The sequence below is a fragment of the Myripristis murdjan genome, chromosome 5 (genome assembly GCF_902150065.1).
Source record: "Myripristis murdjan chromosome 5, fMyrMur1.1, whole genome shotgun sequence".
NCBI classification, from domain to species: Eukaryota; Metazoa; Chordata; class Actinopteri; order Holocentriformes; family Holocentridae; genus Myripristis; species Myripristis murdjan.
The window spans coordinates 16,200,352-16,210,884 of NC_043984.1; the positions used below are offsets into that span (position 1 = coordinate 16,200,352).

The following is a 10,533-nucleotide window of genomic DNA, read 5'->3' on the forward strand; positions in this document are numbered from 1 at the left end:
TGTGAAGGTATATCGTTATAGGCCAAGGTCTTGGCTGTTCAGCAATGTACCGGTGCAACCTCCTCATTTTGCATTTTTTTCATAAAATAGGTTTTTCCAGTTATTAGGCTACTTTGTTTTTGTCAACACCGTCACCGTAATGTTTTTTTTTTTTTTTAATTTGAAAAACATATTTTTGTATTCAAGAGACTATTACATTAATAACTCAACAGCACCAGCAAGAAACATATTGTAAGCATATTCATTTAAAACCAATATAACTGCCTCTGACGGTGGTGACACTAATCTGACGGTGGTGACAATGGCCTCATTAAAACATACATTTCCAAAATTTATACCACTCAAGTCAATGGCTTCTTGCTTAACAACTTTATTTAACTATTTGGTACAAAAAATAACAATCCTGAGCACTGTTATAAGCATTTTTCAGACTTCAGTCATCACCGTCAGACAGAAAATCTGATGGTGGTGACAAAAACCTGCTCTTTCACATGATAACCATGAGTTGTTCACATTAGCCAACTTGTTTTCGCCCTGTTGCTACCTACATCAGACCTCTTCTTAAAAAGTATACATTTATTCCATAATCTAATTTAATATTTTTTATACAGAAGTGACAGTGTTGACAATTTATGGTTGTGACAGTAGCAGTGTCCAAAAATATGAAGAGATTTAAGAGAAAATAGAAAACTTCCAGGAGCCTGAGTGGTCTTGAAGCATGCAGTAGAGCTGAAGGTTTGAAAAGGGGTCCTCAGGAATGTAATTGACCGTGTAGTTTTTTTATTATTATTTTTTAAATATATATCTGACGGTGGTGACGAATATCTGGGACACATTTTGAGCAACCACAAAATAATAGTAAATATTGTTCAAAACCCATCGTTTGTAGTTTTTAATACATATTATGCTGTACTCTTTCATGTGGTAAAGATATTATTCAATGAAATTATTACTTTTTGTTGTTTTAATCAAGTTGAAATGATTATCTCCTATCCGAGGACTACTGGTTTTGTAGGGCATGGGCCAACATATAATCATTAAATTAATACAAATTAAAAATAAACCTATAAAAGAACCTTACAAATGTGCAAAGGACCCCCTGATTATGCCCTTGATTCTTTTTATTCATTAAAATGTTGTAAATTTCCAGCAGAAATAGGATTTTTCTTAGTGGGACATGATTTATCCAAATTCTCAAGAATCAGTGGACTACAAAATGATGGCCAGTAGAAGATATCAGTCTTGTGGCAAATCCATCCTACAGCACACCTTGTGACCGCTTCATTAAGTTTGATTAGATGGTTGACTACCTACTAGTGAGTTCACTCATGCGATTCCAATCAAATGTTTCCACTTTTTCAGCAGCACTTTCACTCTGCCAGCTGGCCTCCTCTTACACAACTGCATTTTCAATTAAACCTGCATGCCAATGTATATACAAAAAATGTAGAGTGCACTGGGCAAACTCAAGGCCCACTCAAGGTGAGATGACTTTTGATTTTTTATTAATATTGGCCCGGTTCCATATTGCCTACAAAAGGGATACTACAAACCCCAACATGCACTGCAATGTCCACAAAACACCTGAAATGAAATAATATAACCTTATGAGACATTATGAGACAGTTATAGTTGTTTCTGTATGTGTTATGTATGTTGTTTTGTTATTTTGCATCTGTTTTTTGTAATCACAAGTCAACCTGCTACTTTGATGTTTGACTTTTGAAATACTTGGGCATATTTTGACCAAATGACTCATTTGGTTTAACATAAAAATATGAATTTTATTTCTAGTAGGATTTGTGGGTAAAAGCTTTTATGACTGTAGCAAAATATCAGGTATCTGGTTGTTTTTGTTTCCATGTTTTTTTCCACTCCGTTTTTACAAATCCTTGTTTTGTTTAAAAAAAAAAAAAAAAGAAAAAAAAAAACATTTTGTGGAGGAATGTTTCTCGTAATGTTTCGCAGTCCAAAACGTTCAACAAACACATCAGGCCATGTTTGGCCCTCAAGTTGGTTGTGATTTTTTAATACGGCCTCCTTAGCAATTGAGTTTGACATCCCTGCATCTTCATTCTAGCTTAGTTTAAGTCAAACCACGGTGACAAACACAAGCACCAGCAGAGCAAAGCAAACAAGGACCAATAGAAATGTATGTTTTGTTCCCCAACATCTTGGAACATGAGTGTATAAACCCTTTAGAGTGGATGAAACTAGTTTATAAAAAATGCATAGACTTAAAGGTTAGGTTCATGTTTTTTGAACTCTATTCCCTTTATACCAGTTACAGGCAATGTTGAGCAATGCAGGTTACATTTTTGCCTTGATCCATTCAATGCACAATACTGGAAGCGCAGTGCGAGCATGTATTGAGCTACAACTCAATACAAGTCTAAGGGGCAAAAACTTGTCAATCATCTTTCAGTGCAAAAATCCACTATACTCTGCAGGCAAAGTTAATAGGGTGCTACAGAAGGTTCACTTTTCAAAATCAAGCAGTAGTTTACAGTCACTGCTGCTGAATTCCCTCTTTATTAGGATAATTGGTGCAGCAGGGGATACCTCCAGGTACGCCCCGGTTAGGCCTGCCGGCTTGTTGTTGAGGGAGTGACTGTAGCGCCACACCAGCAGCTCAACACAAATTGACTTTTAGCAAGACCAAAAATCAACTAATACTCTTAAAAGCCATGCAGAACACACAGAACACATTCCACTCTGCTTACTGACTCACAATTTTAATTTGTTTGTCATCAGGGATGGGCTTAATAGGATGTTATTGATTCTGATGCTGATTCCCAATCCTTCTAAGAACCCAGTATTCAAAAGATTGCAATTTATAAGAACCCCTGTGAAAATCCATCATTAAATATAAGTAAATAAGCATTATTGTTGTCTTCGAACAATTTATTAGGAGGTATGAGATCTCAAGCCCTGATGATCCTCCCTTCAAGAGCTGCTGAGGCGTAGGTTTGTGCAACATGAGTTTTTGTTCCCAGTCCGAGCTCTGATAAGGACGTGCCAAGCAGTTAGAGGGTTACACGCTGAGCTCTTGAGTGTGGTGCAATGAACATTTTCTCAGAACTGCTGCTGTTTGTGAACCCTGAAAGTGGTAAGAAAAGAGTCTCTGGGGGACACTGTCCACTTACCCTCTACCCGCTACATTTAAACTTACATTTCATATATCATCCCAGCCTTTCAGAGGACAGGTGACCTTTGCTCTCCTCCTCATATCTGTTTTTGAGTGTCCATCAGTTGTCCTCACTAATCCTTTACATGAGGTTTAATACATCAGCAGCTCGAGTAAGGACACATAGGAAGCAGTCTGATTGAAATTTCACTGTTTGTCCTGGACTACATATGTGGGCAATGACTCATTTTCCTTATTCTGCAAGAAAAAAAGGGAACAGGCCTTTAGTTCCCCTGACAACTCGTGATGAAAAACAGCAGACTCGGCCAAATGCCGCAAATCCATTAAAAATGTTTGACATACTCCTTTCGTGCCTCAGTGGCCGCCATCAAATGACTGGTCTTTTCCCGTGCCAGGACAATTTGGTATCGTCCTGTATGAACAAAACAAATACATCCACAATGCAGTCCACTCTACAGTACGTCTTCAGGTCAACCTTAAAGTAAAAAGTCACCAGGCCAGAGCCTCCTGAGCCTCCTGTACTTCATTCTTCAGAATTTCCATCGTCCCCATTTAATAAGCACTTGGAACTAGCCTGAGGACATTGTCATATTTTGTCCATTTTAGTGACTACATTTTTTGCCATCCTTCAGTTCTACACTGACATGCCTTGTTGGAGTATTATATATAATTTCACCACAGAAATTAAGTATCAGTATGGCAAGTGTGGAGCTCAAATGCTTGGCAACGATGGGATGTCTTTCACAACGTCCTCGATTACCACATTATTTACAAATGAATCACAACTCTTGATCAATTGTAAGATATTCTAAACTTTATAAGAACTGAGGAAATGTTTCTCAAAAATGTAGGTCCCTTTGTGAAATATCCTCAGAGACCCCAAAATGAGTCTACATTGTATTCTATATCACAGCTTCAATATATCATTTTCACTCATGTTTAGTCCGGATCTGTGATTTAATCCCTTTGACACTTTGTAGGATATATTTGGTAAGCAAGTGCAGTGGGCCAAGTCTGGTCTTAGCGTCATAGAACAAACAGTCAGACTTGGCTAATCCAAATCCTTCTCAAAGCACTGCACAGAAGCTTTTTGTGCTCCTCTCTTGTGCTTTTTTCCCCCCGCACATTGGTACATATTTTTGTTCCTTGTGACCATTTGTTGGACGGGTCAGTCCAGATGTCTGATTTTAACATGATCTACTGTCCATAACACAGCATGGAGTTCAAGTGCTCGACTGACTTCAAGATGTCAGGTCACATTAATAAATTGTGTCTCTTGGATTCAACGTTGAAATGGGCCAAGAAAACTCATGCCTGGAGAGAGAGACAGCCAGAAAGGCAGACTCTGAGATACAACAGAGGAAATCCATGCTGTTGTCATGGCATATATTTTAATCAATATAGCTTTCATTCAACAATTTCTAGAATTAGCATATAGATGTAAAGTAAGAAAAACAAGAATCAATCACCCTAGTTGGTTACATATTCATAACCAGCCCTCCATCCAAACCATTTTTAGATTATTGGAGCACCACACCTAAATGTATACTTTGTTTATAAATGGATTTGACATATTTTGCTGTCCCCAAATGGCATCAGTGCAGAATGTAAATTAATAACTTGGTTATGTTGGTGGGCATGAAGAAAGCCTGGCAGCAGTTAAATGAGCTTCTAAAATGCCCAGATGGCCTATATGCATCGATGTCTGAGTATCTATCCTGCACAGTGTCTCTACAAAAGAAAAACTGTCTGTTTAATACTATCTGAGGCATAAGCATGTTACACTATCTTCTAGCTGCACTATCTTCTGTCCCCTGCGTAAACCTAACCTCAAAATATTGGTTGATCTAATCCCTGGAACTCTGGATACAGGCCTACTTTCTCTATATTTTGTAAAGCAGTCAAAAGAGAGGTTTTACTGAACTAGCTGCTGGCCTAACTTTGCTATGCTGGCTGTCTTTCTATAGCAACAGTTACATAGTTACATGTCATTACACAGAGACAGTGTAGAAGAGACATGTACTATTTCAGAGAGTCTGTGTGTGTAAAAGAGTAGATTAAACTGCAAAGAATGGATGAAAAGCGTCTTACAGGGCAGAAACACTGCACATACACCAAAGTCTAAATTTTAGAAAAACTGAGTTGCCATCAAACCCTGGAGATTGCAGGTTTAACCAACAGAGCAGTTGTTACAAACTCATGAACCACTTTAAAGGAGGGGAGATTGTATTTCATGACAAGGTGTTTGACATCTACCGTGCAAGTCAAACTAGGAGCGTACAACAATTTTGGTCTTCAGAAAGCACACAGTGGCTAAATCCCCATCCATGCTGAAGGGATTTGCGCTCGAAAAAAGGTATTATTATAATAACATGAGAAATAATAAGCCTTTCTAAGCGTGTTGTGGTGTCTGAGTGTGCCCGAACAGCGGATTCAGTCCATTTCTAACAGCTTGTCACAGGAGGGGAACAACAGTCAGCCTCCACACCCCCGCCTCCACCCCAGACACACACACACACACACACACACACACACACACACACACACACACACACACACACACACACACACGACAGTATTCTGCATTTTAGATTGTACACTTAAGTTCTGGTAGTTACATAAAAAAGAAAGAAGACATTCTTGGTCAAATAAAAACAAGACAATGGCAAACAAAGACAACTGAATTGGATAAGAGGGGAAGTGAGACATGGTAGTGAGTGGGAGGATGTGTGTGTGTGTGTGTGTGTGTGTGTGTGTGTGCGTGTGTGTGTGTGTGTGTGTGTGTGTGTGTGAATTCAAAGACACAACAGTAGAAGGAGGGGAAAGCATGTATGTGTGTTTTTCCAGCTCAGAGTTTCATCAATCGTGACTGCAGGAATATATTTTGATAAGCATTGTTGTTTTCATTGTTTCCAATAGAAACACAGACATTTGTTTACCGGGATGTCTGTTTTTCTGTGTGTAAACAGGCTGATGTTTACACACAGACCAGGCTTATTAATCTCTGAATCTTTGAGCGAGAGGCCACAGCTTTTAGAGACTGGATTAAGCTCAGGGCATTGAGAAACTGTCCAGCACTTTGACATCTGACCTCCATTCGTGTCTGTGCACACTTGTGACATGTGAACACACCCCAACACTACACCACAGGCCTCAGCCACAGCCGTTTTAACAGAGGTGTGAGGATGCCCAGTTGAATTCAACCCGGGGTACTTGAAGACTCCCACCAGTCTCAGCTAATGGAATGTGGATGATTGATCCACAGCTGTAGGCCTGCGTCTTATGGTGAGACCTACTGGAAATTTTAGGGCATTTCTTACCTACGCAGAAACCCCACAGAATGGTTTAATGACCCCATGCCTATGGTTTGTTTTGGAGGCAGATGTGGCCCTCAGTCAAGTGCATAAGAACAGTATACTAATCAAAACTTAATCCCTTAACAGTGATGAAATGCTTGCTTTTTCATTTCACCTCAGCAGCATCAGCAGCCGTCAGCAGCGCCAGTGAAATGCGCGCCACGGCCGCTGAGCTGATTGGTTAACACTGAGGCTGATTAGGACATTTTAGAATAATGTTGTTCTAGGAGGATCATCGGATTTACACTTAAACTGCAGAGGGATTTAGTTTGTTCTGCGGCATCAAACAAACCAATTTCCACGAGTAATCCGACGGAGAATAAACAGCACACAATCACCTACCTAGTAAAAGCAATTTCACTTCTCTGGCCGCCTTCTCTCCGTCCTCCCGGAGGTTTTTGTCAATCATCTTTGACCTCTCCGCGGCCGCTTTATCCTCAGCGCTCACCGTACAACCCATGGCTCTGAAGGCAGGGGAGCACCGACCACTAGGCTTCAATGATGACGGCTTCAGGGTGACAGCCAGGAATAAGGTGCAGTGCTGCTTTTACAACCCTAGTCTTGAGATCAAACTGCTCTGGTCGACCTGACTGTGAACAGAGACCCTGTGAATTCTGTTGGCGAATGTGGTTCCAGAGTTTTTACCCACGCGTAAAAAGTCAGATGTCCTCCTGTGTTCAAGCAGAAGCGCGCGGCAGAAGCCAGTCCCTGACACTCATTTGATCTTAACACCAAATCTCAGGCTGCGTTGGCACCGTTTGTTACCGGTGGTCCATTTCGTTTTAGTTACAGCCCTCTGTCCTGCATCCATTCAAAGACTGAGGTGCTTCTAGTCAGCTCTCCTCCGAGGACTCATTCACTTGTGGCGCTGGTGAAAATGTCCCTGGATCATGCGACTGCAGTCCTGTCCGGCGCTCTGTCAACACGCAGGAAAACCCTCTGGTATGCGTATTCCTCGACAATTTGGACCAGTTGACCAGTCCTACTGACGTCACTTGGGCAACTTGTCGCGATAGTCCAATTAAACAGGTGAGCTCCAGCTCTCACGGACCGCTCCTGTCTGTCAAAACAGGCTCCGTGGAACCAATTACAGGAGAGCCACTGAGGCGTGATTGTTGTGCGAGTGGTGTGCGGACTGCAGTGGGCGCTGTGCCAGCCTCATTCCGCTGCATTACGGGGATGGAGGCTTTGACATGTAAAATAGCACTGTACAGCTGACCTGTCAGTGTAGGCCTGCTGCTGGAGCGACGTGCTGTTAATCCAGCAGAGGTAAAATTGATGCAGTGCACGCCATTAGCTGCTAAAGTGCTTAATGTCACAGGTAATGGCACATTTTGGTGCCAACTTGAATCAGAGCTGGTGAACAGTGCCCCCTAATGGAGACAGGAATGAGTTTTTCTCCTACAGATGGATATGCTGACCTGATCTGTATTCAAACAGACCTACAACATGTTAAAAGTTGAGTAATTGCCCTGCGCTTTAAAGCAGTGCACAATATTTATATATGTGCATGGGAAACTATTTCAGTGTGTCTTAATGCACAGGAGAGAGCATCACTGTTGAAGTGAACAAAACATTTTGCTTGATTATTCCTTTATTAATGTTTCTCAGCCAATTGTGAGCTTATAAACATAGGAAATAGTAGTGATGATGCTGAACCATTAGTTGTAATAGTTGAGGGTAGTTTTTGAATACCCTGTTAAAGAAAGCACATATGCGTGGCCAGCAACAAATTATTGACATAAATACCTCTTCAGTATTCAAGGTAACTATAAACAGTGGTCCACCAGTTTTTTCCATTTGTAAAAGAAGAATATTATGAAAAGGCCTTTTTGTCTGTCAAGATTAGACTTAATTTACAAAAGTATTAACTATGCATGCAAATTGTTCTTAATTCGCAATTTACTATTCAGATCCAGTGCCGGTTTGAAGGTAAAATGTGTTTGCATCATAGTATGTTTGTTCTTCGCCTTTATCAAACCTTAAATGTGGCAAGCTGGGTGCCCTAGGAGTGGTGAGTGAAATGTGTGTCCTTCCTCTTGCAGACTACAAACAAATATCAGACTGTAGGTTGACATGACAAATGCAGCAGTTAGGGGGCAGGATGACTTTCGAGGAGCATCTTTTGATTGTATGGACATTAAAATGCTTGCACAACAAACTATTACAGGGCCTGGCAAATAATAAAAAGACAAATAGAAAAACACTGGGGAGGCAGGGAAAGGCTGCTTTGTCTATATGTGTTTTAATGAATTGGCTAAATATGTATGAGGCAGAGAAAAGGGGAAAAATGATGACAAAAGGACAGCGGAGACACATATGTAAAAACATCTACATTTTATTGCCAAACTAAAACTGTCCCTGCTATTTACACTTTACAAGCTAAATAAGCATCACAAATATAAATGGTTTACATTTATATACATTATTTATATAAAGCCACCTGTTACCCACCAAAATCTGTATATTTTCTTATTTACTCATAGTCCTGTCATTTCCACAGACATAAGTCTAAAGGAACTATACTTAAATATATTGCGTAGATTTGGTTTAGGTACATTAAAAATGCATATCTGATATAATTGCTTCTGGTATTAAAATGAGGTACCTGTTAAAAGTTAAAGGCATTTAATCGCAGTAGGTAGTACGTTGTTAGTTTTGCATGATCCCAGAAAGTGAAAGATAGCACTTCTCTCCTTACAGGACAAGACAAAACCCTCTTTTACACCACAACCACTGCCAAAATATGTGGAAAGCAAGGGATTGAGGGTGATACATGTACCAAATATGTTTCTTGTTGTTGTTGTTTTTTTTTCATAAATGATGGGTAAAATATTGTCTAAAGTTTGAGCATAGTTACTAAAAATAACTGCCATCTTGGGCAACAGGTATTAGTTGTAACATTTCATTTTCAAATCCAGGCTAACGCTGCAGTCTATACTGCTGTGCTGTTATTTAAGGCCATTACTTTGTGCCTGAAGTTTCCTGGTTGTATTGTGGTTCGCAAAACAATAAACCTGAGCACATACAGGTAGTGGTAGCACGATTCCTAAATTACCTTCAAAATTATAATGTCATCATTGTCTGAAAAGCACAACCCATTGGGTTTTCTAATACTAAGTAATTACACACAAAACGTGACTTCAGTACACTGCACTATTAGATGCCAAATGTACCACATTACAATAACATCCATGTAGTTGTAAATGCTTCAGTCTTTAAAACAAAACTACGACAGTGCTGGGAGGAGGGCGTCTGCGGCCTCACAGTTCACTGTACCAGCTATTATACAGACAAGACTAAAACAGGGCAGCTCATCTTTAAAACATTAACCTCAGGTCTAAACATTCAGCAAGTGTGAAAACTGATCAAAACACTACTTAACAATACAGCACAGATTTTTATGGCAGGTTCAGAAGCCAAAACATAATTTATCTTACAATCAAATCAATAAGCTGCCTTCACAGACAAACTGTGAGGGCAAACTGGAACTGTACTTGTTTTATATTCAAGATCACAGGTTGGCAAAGATCTGCTGCTACTTTACAAAGGTAAGTACCAAATCAAGTTTTTTAGATTTTATCAAGGATTTCATTTTTTTTTTAAATATCAGCCACTAACGCTCCCTGTCATCTATATAATGTCAGCTAAAATGAAATAAGAAAAATCATACATAACATACAAGGCAAATCAACTAATAAATGATCATAAACTTGATCATATCATATACTTCTGTTTTACTGTGTGTTTGTGCGTTGTCATATGCGATGTACATGTGTGCCAAAGAAAGTTGGATAATCTGAGTTTATAGGACTAAAGCTTTGACTCGTTAGCTCACATCTTATGCATAACCTCTGAACAAATCACAATCACAGATAGCTAGTTCGTTCAGAGGGCTGCTGGTTCAAGATGAGATACTTGTGCTTCTCTTGACATGAAAACTGATATTTGTGTTTAAAAATATCTCTAGTTAATCAGCCATTTATAAGATATCTTAATTAATGCCTGTCCTCAGTATTGCCCAGTTTC

At 39.6% G+C, this 10,533-nt stretch overlaps 1 protein-coding gene across 1 annotated transcript in view; it reads right to left on the reverse strand.

The window, feature by feature from the left end:
* LOC115359551 (guanine nucleotide-binding protein G(i) subunit alpha-2) overlaps positions 1-7,591 on the reverse strand; it is a 54,789-nt gene extending 47,198 nt beyond the window's left edge. Inside the window, exon 1 of the mRNA XM_030052093.1 lies at positions 6,847-7,591. Coding sequence (XP_029907953.1) covers positions 6,847-6,964 — 118 coding nt within the window. The 5' untranslated portion in view covers positions 6,965-7,591. The remainder of the gene's footprint in view (positions 1-6,846) is intronic.
* Between the last annotated feature and the right edge of the window lie 2,942 nt (positions 7,592-10,533).